Source organism: Giraffa tippelskirchi, chromosome 2, assembly GCF_054371585.1.
Source record: "Giraffa tippelskirchi isolate mGirTip1 chromosome 2, T2T-mGirTip1v1.2.pri, whole genome shotgun sequence".
Classification (NCBI taxonomy): domain Eukaryota; kingdom Metazoa; phylum Chordata; class Mammalia; order Artiodactyla; family Giraffidae; genus Giraffa; species Giraffa tippelskirchi.
The window spans coordinates 232,621,734-232,646,016 of NC_137276.1; the positions used below are offsets into that span (position 1 = coordinate 232,621,734).

A 24,283-nucleotide genomic window follows, 5' to 3' on the forward strand; every position below is an offset into this window, starting at 1 on the left:
TCTTTTCTTGTCTTTGTTAGCCATCTGTATGTCTTCTTTGGAGAAATGTCTGTTCAGGTCTTTTTCCCACTTTTTGATTGGGTTGTTTGTTTTTCTGGCATTGACTTGTATGAGCTGCTTGTATATTTTAGAAATTAATCCTTTGTCAGTTGTTTCTTTTGCTATCATTTTCTCCCATTCTGAGCATTGTCTTTTCACCTTGTTTATAGCTTCCTTTGCTGTGCAAAAGCTTTTAAGTTTATTTAGGTCCTACTTGTTTATTTTTGTTTTTATTTCCATTACTCTAGGAGCTGGGTCAGAGAAGCATCTTGCTTTGATTTGGTTGCTCTTGAACACTTGGATCGAGTGTTCAAGAGCAGCCACTCTTGACACCAGATTGCGAGGTTCAGGTTCTGGTTTTGTCACCTACTGGTTGTGGTTCTCAGGGAGATCATTTAATCTTTTGTGTGCCTTAGTTTCCCTATCTGTAAAATGAGAATAATATTAACTAACTCACTAGTTGTTTTGAAGATATAATTAATTAACATATGTAATAATGCCTAGCATGTAAGAGCTCTGTATGTATTATATTACTTCTCAGTCTTGTTATTTTTTAAACCTTTTTCTAGTAATGTGTGTATTCTAAACATTTTCTCATGTTATTAAAAATTCTTTGAAACCATATTTTAATAAGTAGAAGTATTTTATTATAGTTTTACCAAAATTTAATGAACTGTTCTTTTGAATATTTAAATTGTTTTTGCTTTGGTCAACATATACTGTATACATCTGTTCAGTTTAGTCGCTCAGTCGTGTCCAACTCTTTGCAACCCCATGGACTGCAGCACACCAGGCCTCCCTGTCCATCACCAACTCCCAGAGTCTACCCAAACCCATGTCCATGGAGTCGGTGATGCCATCCAACCATCTCATCCTCTGTCCCTTCTCCTCCGCCTTCAATTATACACATAACCATTTACATAAATATTTTCTTCTGATTATTTTCTCAGATTGGGAGTCAGAAATTTTAATTACAGAGTTAAATAATATGAGTATATTTTTAGAACTTGACACATTTTATAAGCTTTTCAAAGAGATAATATCATTTTCAACTCTGGTTGGCATTGTTTAATAGTACTGCACAGCCTTCCGGTATGGAATAGGCTTCAGTCAGTCTTTGTTGGTAGCTTAAAGTGATGACTTGTTTTGATGTATATTTATTTGCTTATCATTGAAGGTGAAAAAAATTTCTCATGTTGATTAGTCATTCATATTTCTTACTATGAATTTTTAATTTATTATTTTGGCTCCCATTTTTGGATGGTGTTATGCTTTTCTTATAATTTTTTTGAGCCTTTTATATATACATTAAAAACAATATTTTATCCCTTCTATGGCAAATAACCTTTTCTCAAATAACTTGGCTATTATTTTTTATGTCGTTTAATAAAATAATTTTAGTGTTGTCAACTTATTTGATCTTTTCCTTCTTGATTTTTCTTTTTACTTTGGCACTTAAATCTTTTCCCATTCCAGAATTAGGTTAATTATACATTGGGTGCATGTCTTTTTTTTGTATTAAAGCTTTATTTTTTTTTACATAAAAGTAAGAATCCGGCCTGCAATGCAGGAGGCCTGGATTCGATCCCTGGGTTGGGAAGATCCCCTGGAGGAGGGAATGGCAACCTACTCTAGTATTTTTACTTGGAGAATCCCCATGGACAGAGGAGCCTGGCGAGCTGCAGTCCATGGGGTCGCAAAGAGTCAGACACAACTGAGTGACTGAGCACAGCATAGCATAAGCTGCTTAATTAATCTTTACTGGGGGCTGTGGTATGAGGTGAAATGTAAATTTTTCTCAGGAATGTAACCAATTTTCCCAGTACTATTTATAAGCATTTCATTTATTTTCCATCTATTTGTGAAGTTTCTGTTATCCTCTGTTGCATGCATATATCTTTTAGGGTCACTTTTCTACGTATCCTGTTCCATTGATATTTTTTTTTTTTCACTTCTCTACTCAATATTATACTCTTTATAGTTATATTTTAATTATTATATATTTATAAGCAACTTTAGTATTGGGTAGAATAAGCTCCCCAAATGTCAGACTTCTTTTCCAAAATATTTTGAGCTATTTTAGCTTGTTACGCATTTTAGTTTGTAAAGTTTCTCAATATAATTCACTAGAATTTTATACAGCGTGTTTTCTTTTACTACAGAAAATTCTAAAATTCTTTCTCGATTATAATGGAAATATGCTTTTGCAAATGACTCAAAATATAGGAAGTAATGTATGAAAGGCAGTAGTTGCACTTTCCAGAGGCACTGACTCTGGTGTGTGGTTTTGGTTTGATGTCTTCAGGTGACTATTGCTGTCTTGTATAGTATTTTCATATTATTCTTTTTAGGAGTATCAACTTTATCTCTTGACTGTTTTCTATGCCGGATGAAGAGTTAACTCACTCATATCATAATCTGATCCTCCTTGTCTCTCTGTTTTGATGTGTTGATCACCATGTTAGCAGTGATTGTTTTTAGTTTGTTGTTTTTATAACTTTAAATAATTCAGTTGTTTCTTAATTGGCCTTCTGATTTGGACTGCAAAGAATTTTGTGTTTCCCCCCTTCCCTTCCTTCATTCCTTTTTTTTTTTTCTTTCATTTTGCTTGTTCTGTTGGTTGATAATTCAACTAACAATTGCATTCTTATAGTTGATAATATTTACATTCTGTTCTGTAATCAAAATGAAGTCTCTTCTGCTTGTATAGACTGATTGTGAAAAGTCAAAATAATTTACATGAGTGTGTAAATTTTATTGACTTTAGAACCAAGTAGTGGACTGTATTTATAATTACTTCACCACAGTTCTGATGCCATGACTCTTATCACTTGATGAGAACGTCTATAGCATCAAGGTCAGTGGATTCTTCTTACTATCCTCTTCAGACAACTAAATACATAGTACATTTTAGTTTATTTCATTTTACACTATGACTTTCTTAAACAATTTTTTTGTTTGTCTTGGAGTTTAAATTTTTTGTTTTCCTTTCAGAGAGAAAATATACCTTCTTTACTCTGTCTATAATATCTAGCTTCTTTCTTACTAGTTTTATCTATTGCTTGTAATCTATTCCATTTTTCTTCTTAATAACATTTTTGAAGTTTATTGACGTTTAGTTTTAATTTGGGCTGATTGGTTTCTAGGTCTTTACTAGCTATTATTCTTCCCCCCCCCCCTTGAATTCTTGGTTTATATTTACCATTTTGTGTTTCTACATTTTCCTCATTTTGTTGGAAAACATCCTCAAGAAACTTTCTTAGAAATGTTTGCGTGGGAGGTAACCACATATAGTTCTTGCATGTCTCACAACAACTCATTTTTGTATCCTTATTTTATTGACAGTTTGGGTATAAAATTTCTTCCATAATCTTGAAGATCTTGCCCTGTTGTGTTCTAGCCTACATGGGTGCTGAAGATCATCTGATGCCGGTCTGATTCTACTACCTTTTTAGGGGATCTGTACTTTTCTTTCTCTAAGCTTATAGGCTCTTTTTCCCCTTGGTGTCGCAGAATTTCTTGATGATTGGCATTGGTGTAGGTCTTTCTTATTTATTGTGTTGGGTAGGAAATGCAGTGTCTCTCCCTGGGTTATTGCTCAATATATTTGGTTTTTGATTCATTTTATTCCCTGGTGGCTCAATGGTAAAGAATCTGCCTGTAATGCAAGAGACCCAGGTTCGATCCCTGGTCGGGAAGATCCCCTGGAGAAGGAAATGGCAACCCACTCCAGTATTCTTGCTTGGAGAATTCCATGGATAGGGGAACCTGACAGGCTACAGTCCATGGGATCGCAACGAGTTGAGGACACGACTGAGCAACTAACACTTTCACTAATAACATTTGTACTTTCAGGTATAAAAAAATCATGTATGATTGCTTCTCTTTTTCAGGTGTTGCTGCCTATGTTGGCTGGCAAAGCTCCTCAATTCTCAAACCCCTGCTGCAACAAGGTCTTAGTGATGCTGAGGAATTTGTTATTGTGAAAGCTCTTAACGCCCTTACCTGTATGTGTCAATTAGGGCTGCTACAAAAACCCCATGTCTACGAGTTTGCCAGTGATATTGGTAAGTTTTTGCTTCTTAAAATTAAGATGGGAAAATTAGGGGTTGGTAAGAGAAATATCTGCGGATGGTGATTGCAGCCGTGAAATTAAAAGACGCTTACTCCTTGGAAGGAAAGTTATGACCAACCTAGGCAGCATATTAAAAAGCAGAGACATTACTTTGCCAACAAAGGTCCGTCTAGTCAAGGCTATGGTTTTTCCAGTAGTCATGTATGGATGTGAGAGTTGGACTGTGAAGAAAGCTGAGTGCTAAAGAATTGATGCTTTTGAACTGTGTTGGAGAAGACTCTTGAGAGTCCCTTGGACTGCAAGGAGATCCAACCAGTCCGTCCTAAAGGAGATCAGTCCTGGGTGTTCATTGGAAGGACTGATGTTGAAGCTGAAAGTTCCAATACTTTGGCCACCTCATGCGAAGAGCTGACTCATTGGAAAAGACCCTAATGCTGGGAAGGATTGGGGGCAGGAGGAGAAGGGGATGACAGAGGATGAGATGGCTGGATGGCATCACCGACTTGATGGACATGAGTTTGAATGGCCTCTGGGAGCTGGTGATGGACAGGGAGGCCTGGCATGCTGTGGTTCATGGCGTCGCAAAGAGTCGGACACGACTGAGCTACTGGACTGAACTGAACTGAAGAGAAACATGGGCTTCTCTGGTGGCTCAGATGGTAAAGAATCTGCCTGTAGTGCAGGAGACCTGAGTTCGATCACTGGGTTGGGAAGATCCCCTGGGAAAGGGAATGACTACAACTGATTGCTAGCATTGTGAAATTTCTAGACACTCTAGAGTCAGATTTTCAGCTCTTTTGTCCATTTTGTGTGTGTGTGCACGCTTACGCCTGCGTGCATGTAGTATGTGAGTACACACAGGCCACACACAGGAGCATTGGTTCTCCAGCCCAGGTTGGGAAATATACCTTTGTTTTAATCTGTAGTTAAGTCTTGGTGATCCTGGAAAGATGAAGATTTTTTTTTAACACAATGTAGATAAAATCTTTAACTGCTCTGAAGAGTTAGCTTATGTTTTTGGACACTTGATTATTATGTTGAGACTGTATGTGAAAGATTGTCTATGACTTCTGTTATTACGCTGATCACCAAACACTTGTAGTATTGCCATTACTACTGTTAGTAATTTTATTAACTAATGAAAGGATTAATTCCTTTACCTTTATAATAGTTATCTATGTTTATCAATTTAAAGTTCAGAATAAGAACAAGCAGATACATGTGATCCTTTGTAAAAGTAAAAATATTAGAAGCTTTTAGTTTTCTTATCACTTCATTTTACGGAAGTAGCCAATGTAAGATTGCAAGTTGGCTTTGTACTGAGAAGACATGAAATCTTAGATAATTACCTTTTTAGATAAAATATTTTATTACTGCTTAATGCTTTGCCAAGAAAATTTATAAAAACTCAAAATTAGATTTGGTTGATAAGTTTCTCTTGAGGCAATCCTCGGAGAAAAAAAGACAAATTATTATTTTGATTATTGGAATGAGATGGTTAGATAGTAGAGGTATAAATTTCTGGAAGTTTTTATGCATGAATATAGCTTTTTAAAAGAAAAAATTTGTGGAAATTTGAGTATATGTAGATTTCTTATTTTGCACTCTAATATCTATAATCATTCTCTTAGGTAATCCTAATTTGAATTTTTTTGATGATTATGTTAAAAGAACGACAAATTTAATAGTGAAGTTTTGAGTATTGGCAATGTAATCATGATAAAAATCTCTTCTGCACTGAAGTGCTTTTAATTTTTTTGTGTAAGCTACAAAGTACTAAACCTTGAGGGAATCATCTCTCTTTTTTCCTCAACTTTTAAAGAGCTAATAGTTTGGGAAGCAGATATTATTAATACAATAAAAGATGTTAGAATGTCTTTTGAGTTTCTTGTCCTATGTAGTATAAGGCAGATGTAGAAAGTACCCCTTTTCATGAGAATATTAAAGAGAAAACATATCATCCTCACACATATCTTGCTGCCTGGAATAGTTTCCTGCTCATTTCTCACATCAGTGTTGTTTTTTTTTTTCTCTCCTGTGAAAGTGGCATTACCTTTTAAGGGTCAAATTTTCCTTGCTTTCAACTTTGATATTCTTTATTCTAATGAAAATCCTTTATATATAAATATGTACTTGTATATTATAATTTCACATAATGTATTCCTTCTGTTGCTTATCTGGAAATTATTTTTGAGATTTAATATAGTATATAAATACTAGAGAAGGAAATGGCAACCCACTCCAGTGTTCTTGCCTGGAGAACCCCAGGGACGGCGGAGCCTGGTGGGCTGCCGTCTATGGGGTCGCACAGAGTCGGACATGACCGAAGCGACTTAGCAGCAGCAGCAGCATTTTATTTATCTGAATAATGGATGTCTGTCAATTTTTAAGCAAAAATTATCATAAAAGATAATTTTTTACCTCTCTTGTCAAAATCTACAGAGATTTTTCTGAGTCCTGCTGTTTCTAGTCGGGGTCTTCAAGTATCTTAAGTTTAATGTAAAAATAATTATCTTGAGGTATGGAATAAATCCAGTGTGGCCCATTGGATTTGGAGCTTTTTGGATGTGGAACTCCTTTGGAACTAGAACTGAATTTGATACTACCTATGGGGATGAAGACGAGCCATGCTGAGAAAAATCAAGCAAATAATCATTTGCTGGCATTTTGAACTATTTAAAAGAAAAACGTTTTTAATAGCTTAGAAACACCGACTTACTTAGAAAACAAGTGATAAACTGTATGCCTCTCTCTGTTCTATCTTTAAACCATGTGTGGTTAGTCTGTTGTAGTGATTCTTCTCGGGAACTGTGTTGGTGGTGGTGATTATCATGATTGATATTACTCAGTCTTCCCACTTTGACATTATGAAAACTCATCTTTCCCTCTTGTCGTTGTTGTTCAGTTGCCAAGTCATGTCCGAGCCTTTGCGACCCCATGGACTGTAGCCCACCAGGTTCCTCTGTCCGTGAGACTTCCCAGGCAAGAATGTTGGAGCCGGTTGCCATTTGCTTCTCCAGGGATCTTGCCGACCCAGGGATCACACCTGTGTCTCCTTCACTGGCAGGCGGGTTCTTTATTGCTGAGCCACCTGGGAATCCTCTGCCTTTCCCTCCACTTGTCCCCAGAAAACTGGGAATGTATTGGATGCTCTATAGAAAATCCTTTTGATTCTGTTTTCTTGTATTTGGCATCTTTGAGGTTCTTTGTATCCGTTAGCTGCTTACCGACAGAATAATGCTGTGCAACAATCAGCCACAGAATCTCAAAGTGCTTCTGTCAGATTCTCATCCTGCACCTAGATGCGAGCTCTGTGGGCGGCTCTGCTTCAGGCTTTGCATCTCCCAGACTGTCTGTGGGGACTGTGGGCCACGGCGGAGGGGCAGCAGCTACCCAGGTGACGTCCTGGGTGGTGGCAGAAGCTGAGCTGTGCTGCACACTCCGAGCCTCTTGTCGCACCTGCAGACATTCCGTTTGCTGGAGCAGGCACTGTGGCTGGGGTGAGGGCGGGCGGGGACGCACCCGCCGTGCACGGCCAGCGCAGGGAGGCCTGTGACCGCGACACGGGGCACGAGGGGCTGGGGCCGCTCTTCCTCTGCCTCACTCCGGCCAGGTCGTCTTGAGTTGAGTTACCTTTTGGAGGTTTTTCAGTGTTTTTCCAGCCCTCGTTTTCTCTGTTGTCAGAGGGAAACTCCGGCCCTTCCATTGTTGGCTGTCTCAGAAGCTGCAGGATGTTGATGAAATAACCAAAACCACCTCCATGTGTAGTTAGAAGAATTGGAAACGGGAGAACTTTGGAGACAGATATATTGAACAGTTTTTTTCTCTTGCCCTATTTATGTAAGTAAGATTAGCACAAAATAGTATTCCTTTTTTTTTTGATCATTTCTTATTTTTTAGATTTATTTTTATGGAAGTAACATCACCCAGGTTTCACGTGTACAGCATTATATTTCTGCTGCTGTGCACACTGCCGTGTGCTCACCACCAAAAATTGAGTTTCTGTCCGCCATCGTTCAGCTGATCCTCTTTACCCATCTTACCCTCCTCCCTGCCCCTCTGGTAACTGTTACTGTGTCCTCTGTATTTATACGCTTGTTTTTGTTCGGCTGAGTTCATTTATTAGTTTTTGTTTGTTTTTTGTGCGCTACATGTAAGTGAAATCATATGATATTTTTCTTTCTCTGTCTGACATATTTAACTTAGCTTAACACACTCAAGGTCCATCTATGCCGTTGCACATGGCAAGATTTTGCTTTTTTTATGGTTAAGTAACGTTCCATCACATTTATACCACATCTTCTTTATCCACTGATGGGCACTTAGGTAGTTCCCGTGTCTTGGCTATTGTAAATAAAGCTATAATGAACATAGGGGTTCATAGATCTTTTTGAATTAGTGTTTTATTCTTTGGATAAATCACTTATGTGTGGCACACGAAATAGCCAGAAATAGCTGGCTCTTATGGTATTTCTCTTCTTAATTTTTTGAGGAATCTCCACGGTGTTTTCCATAGTGACTCCTCCAGTTTCCATGTCTACAGTGTAAGAAAGGTTTCCTTTTCTACACATCCTTTCCAGCACTTGCTGTTTCTCATCTTTTTGATAACAGCCGTTCTAAGTGTGTGAGGTGATAGCTCATTGTAGTTTTGATTTGCATTTCCTTTATCATCAGTGGTGGTGAAAACCTTCACATCTGTGTACTAGCCAACTGTATGTCTTCTTTGGAAAAATTGAGCTCCTCTGCCCATTTATTACGCAGGTTGTTGTTTGGTTGTTGAGTTGTCTGAGTTCTTTATATATATTGACTTTAACCCCTTATCAGCTACATGACTTGCAGATATCTTCTCCCACTCAGTAGGTTGTCTGTCTTGTTGATGATTTCTTTTTTGTGTGCAGAAGCTTTTTAGGTTGGTGTCGCCCCATTTGTTTATTTTTGTTTCTCTTGTCTGAGGAGACATATCTAAAGATTTTTGCTAAGACTGTTGTCAGAGAGCATGCTGTCTTGTGTTTTCCGTTAGCAGTTGTCTGCTTTCAGGTCTCACCTTCCAGTGTTAAATCCATTCTGCGTTGGTTTTTGTGACGGTGAGAGAGAGCGCAGGTAGTTGTTCCGTTTTCCCAGGGCTGTTGAAGAGGCTGTCCTTTCTCCATCGCATATCATGTGCTCCCGTTGACAGGTGTGGGTCTCTCTCTCTGGGTGGTGACCTAGCCATTGATGTACGTGGGGTGTTAAAGTCCCCTAGTTTCTCTTGCTCAGTTGCTTCCTTTAGGTCTGTTAATGATTGTTGTGTATGTTTTGGTGCTCCTGAATTGGGTGTGTGTGTGTCTATATGTATATACAAATCACTATCATGTCTTCCTGATGAATTGTCCAATTTATCGTTATATACTGTTCATCTTTGTCTTTTGTTACCTTTTTTTGGCTTGAAGCCTGTTTTACTTGATATGAGTATGGCTACATTCCTTCTGTTTAGGCTGTAATTTGGAGTCTTCTATCCCTTCACTTTGAGCCTATGTTTGTCCTCAGAGCCGAGGTAAGCGTCCTGGAGGCAGCATATGTAGTTGGGTCTTATTTTTTCTTTTAACCTTTTATTTTGTATCGGGTTATAGCCGACTGAAAATGTTGTGATAGTTTCAGGTGAGCGACAAAGGGACTGAGCCATACATAGACATGTATGCATTCTCCCCTACACTCCCCTCCCATCCAGGCTGCCCCGTGACTGGCGCAGTTTCACGCGATCTGCCGTAGTTCCCTGGTGGTTGTCCATTTCTAGTATAGCAGTGTGTACAAACCCACCCCAGACTCCTTACCTGTGCCTTCCACCATCCTTCCCCCATGGCAACCGTAGTTTCATTCTCTGAGTCTGTGAGTCTCTTTCTGCTTTGCAAGTAACTTAATTTGAAACATTTATTTTTAGGTTCCATATATAAGGGATGTCATGGGCTTCCTTGGTGGCCCCTATGGTAAAGAGGCTGCCTGCAATGCAGGAGACCCGGCTTTGATCCCTGGGTGGGGAAGATCCGCTGGAGAGGGGAATGGCCACCCACTCCAGGATTCTTGCCTGGAGAATCCCATGGACAGAGGAGCCTGATGGGCTACAGTCCATGTGGTTACCATGAGGTTTATATAAAACATCTCATAGGTACATGTGTCTTTTTCACTTCTGGTTTCCTCAGGGTATATACCTAGGAGTGGGATTGCTGGGTCATATGGTGGCTTTATTCCTAATTTTTTTAAGGAATCTCCATACCGTCTTCCATAGTGGCTGTATCAGTTTACATTCCCACCAACAGTGCAAGAAGGTTCCCTTTTCTCCACATCCTCTCCAACATTTATTGTTTGTAGACTTTTTGACGATGGCCATTCTGACCAGTGTGAGGTGATCTTATCGTAGTTTTGATTTGTAATTTCCTCTTCATTTATTTGGACTTCTGTCTTTCTAAATTTGTTCCTTCATTTGTGTAATATTTATCTGCCTTTTCATGATTATCTTTTTTAAATTATTGTGTTTGAGGTCTCCTTTTCCCAGGCTTCAAGGTTGAATTCTTTCTTCCTTTTGGTTTCTGCCCCCCTAAGGTTGGTGCAGTGGTTTGTGTAAGCTTCGTATAGGGTGAGATTTGTGCTGAGTGTTGGTTTGATTTTCCTCTGATGGCAGGGCTGAGTGAGGTGGGGATCCTGTCTGCTGATGGTTGGGTTTGTACATTTGTTTGTTGCTTAGATGAGGCCTTCTGCACAGGGTGGTTGGGTGATGCTGGGTCTTGTACTCGAGTGGTTTCCTTTGTGTGAGTTCTCACTCTCTGATACTCCCAGGGTTAGTTCTCTGGGCCTCTAGGCTCTTGGAGTCAATGCTCCCACTCCAGAGGCCCCGGGCTGGATCTCGCCAGTCCCAGCTCAAGGGGCTCCTGGCGTGTTCTCGTTCTAGAGGCGTGGGGTCCCTGATTGTTCAAAGGTTTCAGTTCCTGAGGCACTGGGCCCTCCCCCAGCGATGACGGTGGTCAGAGTTTTTCTGGCGAATCGGGAGAAGGACTTTCCGTTCTCCCCTGGGGAAGCCTGCCCGCGCCTCGCGCGCCTCGGCAGGCTCCTCGCCGTCGCGGAAGCCGAGCCCCATGCGGGACTCCGGAAGCCCTCCGAAGATGTCTTCTGGCCCTTTGGGTGGGGTGGTCACGGAGGGAGGTGGCCCTCCTCGGGTGCTGGTGCCATTCTGCTTTCTCAGGAGCGTCCTTGCTCGCTGACAGAGTCACGAGCGCAAACGTCTCTTTTTTTTTGCATTGTACTCTCTTTGGTAAAGTGTTCCTTCTGTTCATTAATTTTATTCCCGAGCTCACTGGACTGCCTCGGAGTTTCCTGTGGCTCTTTGAGTTTCTTCATGACGGCTATCTGGAATTCTCTGTCAGATCCCTGTATTCAGTGTATTCCGGAAAATTTTCATTTCCTTTTTGTGGCACGATCTTCCTCCTGTTCTTCAAGGTGCTTGATGAGGGTGTTTCTCTTCCTGTGCCTTTGACATAGTGGACACTTCTTGATTCTAATAATTCACCAGGCTGGAAGTTAGTAGTCTTTTTCTGTTGTCCGTTAGGTGGCACTATAGCCCAAGTTTTAAAGTTCCTCTATCCGCCCTGCCTCTGGTTATGTTTAGGAGCTTCTGCTGCCTCTGTTAGAGGTGTAGCCCCGTAACCTCCTGATCGCGTCTCCGGCCTCTGGGGGCGCTGTGCCTTGTGCTGCGGCTGTAGCTAGCGTCACTGCCCGGGGCACCGGGATGGTGGGCCCTCTGCCATGTGCAGGGTCTCCCGAGTCCCAGGCGCCACGCTCACAGGATGAGGGTGAGGGTGAGCAAGAGCTGGGGTCGCGGGGCCACTTCTGACGGGTCTGGTGTTGTGATGCCTGAGGGCTTTGCTGCCGCAGGTGGAGGTGTGGGGCCTGGAGTTGTGGGCGCCTCTGCCCGGTGGGAGGGGTCCCGGCCCCACTGCTGCTGCCCGGGCGCCGCAGGCCGTCGGCGCTGCTGCAGGGGGGCCAGGGCCCTGAGAGCCGCCGCCGGCGGAGGGCAGACTGCAGTCACCACTGTGTATTCCCTGGTCCCCCCTTCCCTGTTTGCTCCAGTCCCTCCACCTCTAGACGTCTAGGTGAGTGGAATTCTGCACCTGGCTGTGTTGGGCAGAGGCACCTTTGTTGAGTTTTCCGTGTTGTGCTGATTGTAGAGTAAAGGGGAAGGACAAAGGGAGCATCTCACTCCACCATGGGATCGACCTCGTGGTGACAGAATCCTTATTTCTCTGTTAGCCTGAATTTCCTGTGACATCAGTGTTCTCTAAATGATGATGTCTCTGTATTCTCAGAACTAATAGGTTTTTGTTTTTTTTTGTTGTTGTTTTTTGCTTTTAGAAGTTTGAATTTTATTCTAAATCCAGTTAGTTTAGCTGTTTGAATTTTATCCTAAATCTTCAGTTAGTTGAAATCATTGACTTTAGGTGTCGTACAGAAAATAGTTAAAAGATGTGAAAAGATACTCATTTAATTTTGTGGTTTAATCTTACATGTTAACTCTTTAACAATGGGCAGCATGTGTTTTCAGCCTTTCAGCCTCAATTCATATTGCCTTGTGAATGAATTCATGAGTATTGTATTTGATACGATCAGATCTTTGCATTTAAGTAAATGTCAGTCAGGTGAAATCATTCCCTTAATCCAAGCCATGAGTTGGAGGAGAAACACCTTCGTAGTGTCCTTGCGTTCTGTGTGGTGGATGGTGCATCCTTGGACTTCCGTTAGGTGGATTACATGGGGGGTAACGGTTTGCCATGTACTGTTGGGACTTACGTTTCTGTCCAGTAGTTTTTAACTCAGTCTCGTAAATGAGTATGTGTCCCGTCATCTTCAGCCCTGACTAAAAATATAAGAGTTGAATCCCAAGGAAAGAGGTAACTATTTTTACTCTCTTACGATATTGTTCATATTTATGGTCAGGAATATTATAATGTCAGTATCTTCATCTGGTTCAGTTTATGTCCCAGGACAATCAGAGGCAACCTGATAGTAACATTTGGTATAATCCTTTTATCAATAGTGTTATAAGGTAAACATTTGTGTATCTTAATAGTGGGAAACTCTTTATGAACATGGTTTAATCCATGCCTTTTTTTTTCCCTCTTAGCTCCCTTTCTGTGTCATCCCAACCTATGGATACGCTATGGTGCTGTGGGATTTATCACTGTGGTAGCTCACCAAATAAGCACAGCTGATGTCTACTGCAAACTGATGCCTTACCTTGACCCATATATTACTCAACCAATAATACAGGTATGCATGTTGCAGCTTGGAATCAATCCTCCCTTCCAACTGTGCCCCTTTAAGAAAAAGGTTTGGAGAGTCCTATTTTTATTTAAACTTTTAAAGATTTAAACTGGACTGTAGAATTTCCACATTTCTTTCAAGGTAGTTAATGTTAATGGACAGACGCTCTGGGAGGTGAGAGAAGTCCAGGGAGCTGTTATGTTGTCCATCATATTGTGTGTAGTGCCGGCTGAGTGGTTCACCTTTTCTCCTTCTGTGTGGTGTCTGAAGCATCTGCTGTTAAGGGAAGTGTAGCAGAAATATATATTGATGGACCTGCTTTTGTTATAAAAGTATAACTGATTTCAGCCCAAGTCCACATTTCTAATAAATTGAAAGCAGGCTTTTTCAAAAATTGGTTTTTAGAGCACTCACTGGTTCTGGTTCCTTTTTTTTTTTTTAATCTAATGAGACTGACCCCTCTTGCTCCCCCGCCCCTCCCCCACCCCTTCCCAAGCAGCTTAGCACTTGTTGATAAACTTTGGGTCTTTGCTTTGTACAAGGCAATTATTTATCCAGCTTGTCAGTGTATATACCCTTCATTTTGTTGGACAGCCAGCTATCAAAATATTGATAGATATTTAAATTGAATGGACTTTGGAGAGGTGATTCTAGTTGCTAAAGCATCCTGAAATACCTATTTTTCCTTTGCAAGTTCCTGTTCCTCTCTAGCTTTCTCCTACTTTTACAAGCCCAGTGTACCTTCCCTGTGGTTGGAGAAATGGCCTTGGACGTCCTCTGCAAATAAGTGGCTGTGACTGCCGTCAGTCTTTGCTTTTCATAATAGATTAATCCAACTTGGGGAATCATCATTCTTTCTTTCATAGAGTTTGTAAATTAAAATTTTCATCCTGAGAACAATTTATATATCTGTGAAAGATGGATAATATTGCTAAAAATATGACCTCCTTTTTTGAAGTTTATTAAGGCTTTCTTAGAAGCCAGGTCTAGAGATTCCTACTGCTTTGACTGCTTATTCTATTTTGAACCATGGAAGTTTGGCTCTTAAACTATTAATGAAAGAAAGAAGTGTTTGTGGGATTGAAAAATTGCATACATTTGTAATAACTTTAAGTTGTGTTTTACTAAAATAAATCTGATATTTACATGGTTTGTTAGAAATCCACACCATTCTCCTTGTTTCTCAGAAATTGTTATTAGTGTTACTTTTTGCTTTTATCATTGTTGTGTATTTTGAAAGGCCCGGTGTAGGAGTTGAGAGACTGCTTATCTATATGCTTCACAATTCTTGCTTTTCTGCAGTTTTGATTAGACAAAAGATACCTCTTTATGCTGATTTCTATTGGCCAACTCACCAGGTAGTTAAATATATCTAAAAAGTCCTCTTGGTTACTGTTGAATCCCTTTTATTATAAACGATTTGACAAGGAGAATATTCTTGGGGACTAGGAAAGAAAAGATTTTGAGAACTCTGTGGGAGAGAGTGATGTTTTTTTGAAGTGGGTGAAGCTGTTGGGAAAAGCTGATGACTGAAGGGTGGCCCTGTGGGTCTTGAGCATCTTCTCTGGATTAGTACCTTTTGGCCGTTAGACCTGTGAACTGCAGATCCTTTGTAGATCTGGAAAGTCACCTGACGTTTTGAGATCTAGAAAGCTTGGGGTCTGAACTTTTCTAGTCTGGAATTTGGTTAATACTCAAGTATGATAGATACAAAAGTATACTCAAATGCTAACAATGAATGAAGAAATACCTTCACTCTCTAAAGGTCACTGGTGTTCTTTTTTCTTCTAAGCAAAAGTTTCAGATGTTGATATCTCCCATTTTCTTAGAAAATGAATACCTATGTTCACTTTACACAGGTTATATTTATTGAATTTGAAAACAGTTGTACTGTATGTTATATCTTTGGCTGATTCTTTTTATTTTTCTAATATAGATTGAAAGAAAACTTGTTCTACTCAGTGTTTTAAAAGAGCCAGTAAGTCGTTCTATATTTGATTACGCTTTGCGGTCTAAAGATATCACTAGCTTGTTCAGACATCTTCACATGCGTCAGAAGAAGCGAAGCGGGTCTCGCCCCGACTGCCCTGCACCCGAGGACCCTGCAGTAGCACAGCTTCTGAAGAAACTGCTCTCACAGGTGGGATCACCTTTCCAAAATCTTACGTTTAAATGCAGATTTTATAAAAGCATGGAGGCATACATCTAGCGTGTAAGAATATTTTTGATTAAGTTGTGACATAGCAAATGAGTAAATAAATCGGGCAGATATGCATCTGCTCTAAGGCACACTGTGAAGATGATAAGGCACTGGGCTGAGTTAAATAAGGAATCATGGGAGACCTGGTAAGTTTGTTTGTGGTTGCTGGCTATGTAAATGAGGGGAAAAGTAGATACAACCTTAGATTCAAGTAATATTCTTGATTGTATTTCATATTTCATCAAAAATATAAAGAAATAAAGCTAGAAAAAAATTACAGAACACAAATGCAATAAAGAAAAATCTTGGTTTAATTCAGCTCAAATTTAGAGGGTCTTCACTACAGGCAAACAGCTAAAATGCTGGGACTTCTAATGTGTCTTAGATTGAATAAACCAGCAGTTTACTGCTATATCTTGGAAATCTATGGATTTGAATCCTTCTTAACAAATCTCATTAGAACTAGGAATCCTTGTTGTTATGCTTGGCGTTATTTAAATCTAGATTCAGCATCCTATTTTAGAGGGGATGTGTGGATCCTAGAGAAAACAAATTAGGAATGTAACTGGTTAGAAATAAAGGTTACGGGTTCTGAAAAGATGTTCCGTGAGCCTTAGAGTGAATACTTGGGGTCCCCTTTAATGACCGTCTTTAAGTCTGTGGGACATTATGGTTAAGAGAATGAGTAGCGGTCATTATCTTGTCTAAGAGGAAAGAAGGTGAGAAAACACTGCTCTTCCAGGGGGAGAATTGCCAGCTTCGGGATGTGACCCCTTTCACATTGATGCCTGCCACTGAATATCCAGTGCTGTTTGATGCCCAGATGTTGGTTTGGGTGATTGAATGCTGCAGTAGGCTTCTGTGGGATGCTGGTTGATAAACATCTTGGTTCTTTGAGGTCTAACTTTATCTGGAGATTTGAGCTGCCTCTGAAAGTCCCTTCTAAGCCAGTGGTTCTGTTTCCTGTCTTTCAGAGAACTTCAATTTGGTGTGACTTGGATTGCCAGAGAGCTTGTTTCTTTGAGCTTTCTTTTAACCTTGGCTTGTACATTAGATATATTTTCCAGTTTATGGAAAATTGAATATTGAATCACATTTTCCAATTCTTTCTCCTGAGCAAGTAATTCTTACTGAAAAGATTTCAGCTTGCAATAACCCCCCCCCCAATTTAGATGTTTCTTGGAGCTCGAATAGTATGATTCTTTTGTATTTCTCTCTTCCGTGCAAATCCTGTATATTAAGTGGAACTGTTCTGTACGGAAGTTTTCTCTTCCATGAGAGTCATTAGTTATTTTGTGGAACCACCTTAGCTCCTCATTTTGCTTCTCACCTTGCCCTGGGTGTCAGTTTTCCGCTGCCCCAGGTAAAGGGAGGGCGAGGGAGCGGCAGCCTTGATAGCCCTTCTGTGTCCGGCTGCTCTTCTTCCCGGCCCCAGGGCCCTCTGCTCCCCCGGTGCCAGCCCCCATCCCTGGGGTCCCGACGAAGTCACTGCACTCTCACTGGCTTGTATTCTGAGCCTCACTGCTTGAGGTCCTCACTCATCTCCCCTTTCTGTGAGTGGGAACGGGGAACATGGATAGTCTTAGGACACTAGTCACAGATAGTCTCAGGAGACTCCTCAGGGGCAAGGATGCTCTGCCTCAAGGGGTAGGTGCTGCTGCTGGAAGGGACAGCAGGCTAGAGTCTCTGAGGCCCTTGGAAGTAGCAGCATAACATTGGCTGCCCCGGTTTGAGCGCACAGTGAGTCTACTTTCTGTGTTGTCTGACTGTCCTTGAAGTAAGCTTGACAAGTAGATACTGGCATCATTTTATTAGATAAGGACACGGAGGCTCAGTGAGGGTAGTTGAGCTCCTGTGCACGCACAGTCAGTGAACATTGGGTTTCAAAGCTGACGTTGGAACCTAAACCTGTCTTCACTCTGCACGCCTCCCCCCCGCCCCTCACAGTGCCATCTTGCCTCTGAAAATGCACAGAGGATAGGGAGCTAAAGCTGAGAGGCTTGCTGGGGGTTTATGTGGACCTAGGAAGAGGCCCTGGGCAGCTCATCTCTGCCAGCCCTTTGCGAGTCTTTTCTCTGCTTTTCCTTCTTTTTGGTCCCTGTTCTACTGACTTTGTTGGGGTTACTAGAAGAGGCCTGGAGCCAGAGGAGATTTTGGAGGTGGGAAATGAGTTCTTGTCCTAATGTCAGGAATACAAAGAGGAGAGAGATGTTTTTAGCCTCTGTAGAATGTACCCTCCTGCAGAATTTTTTTTTTTTTCTTTTGCTTGGAGTTCTGCAGTGCTCTCTTCTGTAGGACCACCTGAGGACACTTGAGATGTGGTGTGATTAAAATAGGCCTTTCCAGAGCAGCCTGGCATTGTTTCTCTGCTATATTCAGAGCACCAGATAATAGACCTAAAGTATACTCTGGAAAGAATATAATCAATCTGATTTCGGTGTTGACCATCTGGTGATGTCCACGTGTAGAGTCTTCTCTTGTGTTGTTGGAATAGGGTGTTTGCTATGACCAGTGCGTTCTCGTGGCAAAACTCTATTAGCCTTTGCCTTGCTTCATTTTGTACTCCAAGGCCAAACGTGCCTGTTACACCAGGTGTTTCTTGACTTCCTACTTTTGCATTCCAGTCCAGTCCCCTGTGGAAAAACCATAGCTTTGACTATATGGACTTTGATTGGCCAAGTGATGTCTCTGCTTTTAATACGCTCTCTAGGTTTGTCATAGTTTTCCTTCCAAGGAGCAAGGGTCTTTTCATTTCTTGGCTGTGGTCACCATCTGCAGTGATTTTGGAGCCCAAGAAAATAAAATCTGTCAATTTCTATTTTTTCCTCTTCTATTTGCCATGAAGTGATGGAGGCTTATGCCATGATCTTAGTTTTTTGAATGGTGTTCTAAGCCAGCTTTTTCACTCTTCTCTTTCACTCTCATCAAGAGGCTCTTTAGTTCCTCTTTACTTTCACTGACGAAATGTGGTCCACTGGAAATGGGAATGGCAAACCACTCCAGCATTCTTGCCTCAAGAACGCCATGAACAGTATGAAAAGGCAAAAAACTAAATGACCTAATTTTAAAATGAGCTAAGGACTTGAATAGACATTTCTCTAAAGAAGATATATAAATGGCCAACAGGTTTGTGAGTAGTTGCTCGACGTCACTAATTCTCAGAGAAATGCAAAGCAAAACCACAGTTGAGATGTCACCTTACCCCTATTATGACTATTAGGGTAGTGTTGGTGAGGATGTGGGGACGTTGGAACACTGGTACATTTTTGGTGGGAATGCAAAATGGGGAAGAAGGTACTGTGGAAAACAGTATGGAATTTCCTCGAAAAAATTAAAAATAGAACTACTGTATGATCCTGTAATCCTCCTTCTGGGTATACATCCAGAGGAAATAAAAATAGGATATTAAAGAGATGTTTCCACTCACATGTTCGTTGCAGCCCTACTTGTAGTAGCTAAGCTGTAGAAGGCAGTGGCACCCCACTCCAGTACTCTTGCCTGGAAAATCCCATGGACAGAGGAGCCTGGTAGGCTACAGTCCAGGGGGTCGCTGAGAGTTGGACACAACTGAGCGACTTCACTTTCACTTTTCCCTTTCATGCACTGGAGAAGGAAATGGCAACCCACTCCAGTATTCTTGCCTGGAGAATCCCAGGGATGGCGGAGCCTGGTGGGCTGCTGTCTATGGGGTCGCACAGAGTCGGACACGACTGAAGCGACTTAGCAGCATACTCTGGAACATTACCTCTGTGGGAGTTGAAATCTGCCTGTACTCCAGACTTTCAGTAGGATTTCCCATCTGGAGGTAACACATGTCAGGATTATTTTAGATTGATCTCATCTATGAGAGCTCCCTGTTTTTTTCATATTCATTTAATCAGATAGTAGTACAGGTACTTTAATTTGCATTTTAAACTTTTACATATTTATAATTAAGATTTTGACTTGGTGGTATAGATGGATGGTGTAAAATTGAAAAGCTATATAAGAAGATATACAATAAAATGTAAGTTTTCGTCTAATCTCTGATTCCTGGCCATCCGTTTTCTTTCTCTGTTGATTGTGAGTTGTATACTGTTGGGTGCTGAATCCCTTTACACTACACAGTTGGCCCTCTGTATCCACACATTCCACATCCATGAATTAACCAACCATGGGTCGAAAATTAAAAAAAAAAAAAAATTACAGAAAGTTCCAAAAAGCAAAACTTGAATTTGGCTCATGCTGGTAACTATTTGCATATTATTTACATTGTGTTTACAACTTTTTACATAATATTTACATTGTTTGAGGTATTATAAGTAATCTAGAGGTGATTTAAAGTATATAGGAAGATGTTTGTAGGTTCCATGCAAATATTGTGCAGCTGTTTATTTAGGGGATCAAGCATCTGTGGATTTTGTTATGCATGGGGGTCCTGAGGACGGCTGTGCAGGATTTGTTCTTCAGTTGCAGTTACTTGGAGTTGGTTTGATGATGCTGAGCTTTGTTAGGAGAGATCCAGAGCAGCCTTTGGTCAGGGGCCAGTTTAGCGTGACTCCTGGGGACTTGTGAGGACGTGGTGCCGTGTGTGGTGAGAGGTCTCTCACTCCCGGCTGGCAGCAGCAGAGTGAGTGACCCAGCCCTGTGTCTGCTCGGGGTTTGTTTGTCTTGCTGCTTCCTGTTGCCTTTTCCTGGTCCCGGGTGTTGGTGTTCTTGCACATGTAGCTTGGCACTCGGTGCAAGACTGGCGGTGCCCTGTCCACAGCGCTTGCTCGGTGTGGGATCTCTCTTCTTCAGGGCTCTGCCCCACGCTTGGCCATTTGGCTTCCTGGAACTCTGATTTTCAGTCTCTTGAATGTGGCTCTGATGAACTCTGAGTCCCCCCACCATCGCCCTCCCTGTGCCATGGCCTGGAAACTCTCCAAAGAGTAAGCTGGGACAGTCATAGGACTCACCTTTATCTGGGGGAATCATTGCCCTGTGCTTCCTGTTTTCCAATGTCTGAAAAGTGTCATCTCGTATTTTTTGTCTGGTTTCAAAGTTGTTTTAAGTGGGAGGGTAAATCTTGTCCCTGTTATACATCATGGCTGGAAGCAGAAGTCTGAGGGATGTTAATGGACTACATTTATGCTGTAAACAGTCGAATGGGAAAGACGAGATCTCTTCAAGAAAATTAGAGACACCAAGGGAAGCGTTCATACAAAGATGGGCACAGTAAAGGACAGAAGCAGTATGGACCGAACAGAAGCAGAAGATATTAAGAAGAGGTAGCAAGAGCATACAGAAGAACAAGACAGAAAAGATCTTCATGACCCAGATAACCACAATGATGTGATCACTAACCTGATGCCAGACATCCTGGAGTGTGATGTTAAGTGGGTCTTAGGATGCATCACTAAAAACAAATGCACTCAGTATGCCACCAGATTTGAAAAACTCAGCAGGGGCCAGAGGGCTGAAAAACTTGAGTTTTCATTCCAATCCCAAAGAGGGGCAATGCCAAAGAATGTTCAAGTTACCACACAATTGCACTCATCTTACACACTAGGAAAGTAATGTTCAAAATTCTGCAAGTCAGGCTTCAACAGTACATGAACTGTGAACTTACAGATGTTCAAATTGGATTTAGAAAAGGCAGAAGAACCAGAGATCAAATTACCAGATCTGATGGATCATCGAAAAAGCAAGAGAATTCCAGAAAAACATCTACTTTTGCTTCATTGATTACGCCAAAGCCTTTGACTGCGTGGATCACAATAAACTGGAAAATTCTGAAAGAGATGGGAATAACACACCACCTGACCTGCCTCCTGAGAAATCTTTATGCAGGTCAGGAAGCAACAGTTAGAACTGGGCATGGAATAACGGACTAGTTCCAAATTAGGAAAGGGGTACGTCAAGGCTGTATATTGTCACCCTGCTTATTTAACTTATATGCAGAGTACATCATGTGAAATGCCAGGCTGGATGAAGCACAAACTGGAGTCAGGGTTGCCGGGAGAAATATCAATAACCTCAGATATGCAGATGACACCACCTTTATGGCAGAAAGTGAAGAAGAACTAAAGAGCCTCTTGATGAAAGTGAAAGACGGGAGTGAAAAAGTTGGCTTAAAGCTCAACTTTCAGAAAACTAAGATCATGGCATCCGGTCCCATCACTTCGTGGCAAATAGATGGGGAAACAATGGAAACAGTGAGAGACTTTATTTTCTTGGGCTCCAGAATCACTGCAGATGGTGACTGCAACCATGAAATTAAAGGATGCTTACTCCTTGGAAGGAAAGTTATGACCAACCTAGACAGCATATTAAAAAGCAGAGACATTACTTTGCCAACAAGAGTCCATCTTGTCAAAGCTATGGTTTTTCCAGTGGTCATGTATGGATGTGAGAGTTGGACTATAAAGAAAGCTGAGCACTGAAGAATTGATGCTTTTGAACTGTGGTGTTGGAGAAGACTCTTGAGAGTCCCTTCAACAGCAAAGAGATCAAACCAGTCCATCCTAAAGGAGATCAGTCCTGAATATTCACTGGAAGGACTGATGCTGAAGCTGAAACTCCAATACTTTGGCCAGCTCATGCGAAGAACTGACTCACTGGAAAAGACCCTGATGCTGGGAAAGATTGAAGGCGAGAGGAGAAGGGAACAACAGAGGATGAGATGGTTGGATGGCATCACTGATGCAATGGACATGAGTTTGAGTAGGCTTCTGGAGTTGGTGATGGACAGGGAGGCCTGGTGTTCATGGGGTCGCAAAGAGCCAGACATGATTGAGAGACTGAACTGAGCTAATTGTCCTTGTCAGGGTTTTTTTCTTTGTCTTTTGATGGTGCATTCCTAACATTTTTTTTAATTGAGATATAGTTCATAGACAGTGAAATTTAGTGTTTAAAAGCATACACTTCAGTGGTTTTTAGTGTATTCACAAAGTTGTGAAACCATCACCACTGTCTAATTCTAGAACATTTTCTAGAGTCTGTGAAGTTGCTCAGTTGTTGCTAACTCTTTGGGACCCCATGGACTGTATGTAGCCTGCCAATCTCCTCTGTCCATGGAATTCTCCAGTCAAGAATACTGGAGTGGGTTGCCATTTCCTTCTCCAGGGGATCTTCCCGACCCAGGGATCGAACCTAGGTTCCCACGTTGCAGGCTGACGCTTTACCGTCTGAGCCACCAGGGAAGCCCCCGGAACGTTTTCATCGCTTGAAAGGAACGTCCTTTTCCGTTAGCAGTCACTCCCTATTTGCTTCTCCTCCTGGCAACCGCTCAGTCTGCTTTGTGTTTCTGTGAATTTGCCTGTCTTGGATATTTCATGTAAACGGGATTATACAGTATGTAACTTTTGTGACTGGCTGCTTTTGCTCATCAGAGTATGTTTAGAGCTCCTCCGTGGTCGGGGCGTCTCTGCTCTCAGCCTTCGCCCTGGCCTTCCCTTGTGTGGACTGAAGAATATGTTTAGAGCACTGAAGCAGAGCCGTCCTTTCTGCTCTATTGACTACGCCAAAGCCTTTGACTGTGTGGATCACAATAAACTGTGGAAAATTCTGAAATACCAGACCATCTGACCTGTCTCTTGAGAAACCTGTATGCAGGTCAGGAAGCAACAGTTAGAACTGGACATGGAACAACAGACTGGTTCCAAATAGGGAAAGGAGTATGTCAAGGCTGTATATTGTCACCCTGCTTATTTAACTTCTATGCAGAGTACATCATGAGAAACACTGGGCTGGAAGAAACACAAGCTGGAATTAAGATTGCTGGGAGAAATATCAATAACCTCAGACATGCAGATGACACCACCCTTATGGCAGAAAGTGAAGAAGAACTAAAGAGCCTCTTGATGAAAGTGAAAGAGGAGAGTGAAAGAGTTGGCTTAAAGCTCAACATTCAGAAAACTAAGATCATGGCATCCGGTCCCATCACTTCGTGGCAAATAGATGGGGAAACAGTAGAAACAGTGTCAGACTTGATTTTTGGGGGCTCCAAAATCACTGCTGATGGTGATTGCAGCCGTGAAATTAAAAGATGCTTACTCCTTGGAGGGATTTTAGATTGAGGCCTTAGGGAATTGTCATTTTATTAATTTTTTCGTTTGCATAATAAAAACATTCTACAAGAGTTGATGGAGGTTGGAAAGTTAAGAAAATGCAGAACTGCTCCAAGTAACAGAATTTTTACTTTGCACCTCGAATTCATTATTTACATTAATTAGTATTCATTAGCTGTCAGTTTGAAGTGTTTTGTCTTATGTGGATTAGCTTACTAAAATTTTATAGCAGTCTTATTAGATGGGTGCTAGTAATTATCCTCAAAGGTAAATAGAGGTCCAGAGAAAGGGGGTGGCTTGCTCACGGCCATAGAGATTGTAAATAACACAGCTGGAATTTGAACTGAAGCGGCCTGCCTCCAGCCTTCCTGTTACCATAGGACGCTGGCAAGTGTGTTGCTGACGTTTGCCTGTCAGTCCATGAGGCGGGCGTTCAGAACGCTTTCCTGTATCAGGGCGCCTTCACCGCAGTGTCCCACCACATACGCCAGCACATCTAGGGACAGAGTCCAAGCATACACACTTTATTCTGCTTCATATTGTACGTGCAGAATTTCAGTTCAGATACTAAATGTTTATTTATTCAAAGTTATATATTAAAGATCTGCCATGCTCTGTATTAAGTTCTTTGGAGGTTTCAAAGGTGAATTA

At 41.4% G+C, this 24,283-nt stretch overlaps 1 protein-coding gene across 9 annotated transcripts in view; it reads left to right on the forward strand.

The window, feature by feature from the left end:
• PIK3R4 (phosphoinositide-3-kinase regulatory subunit 4) overlaps positions 1-24,283 on the forward strand; it is a 77,355-nt gene that overhangs the window by 21,384 nt on the left and 31,688 nt on the right. For all 9 annotated transcript variants that reach the window (XM_081573205.1, XM_081573211.1, XM_081573203.1 and 6 more), the window contains 3 exons: positions 3,933-4,106; positions 13,263-13,408; positions 15,339-15,542. In XM_081573205.1, coding sequence (XP_081429331.1) covers positions 3,933-4,106; positions 13,263-13,408; positions 15,339-15,542 — 524 coding nt within the window. The remainder of the gene's footprint in view (positions 1-3,932; positions 4,107-13,262; positions 13,409-15,338; positions 15,543-24,283) is intronic.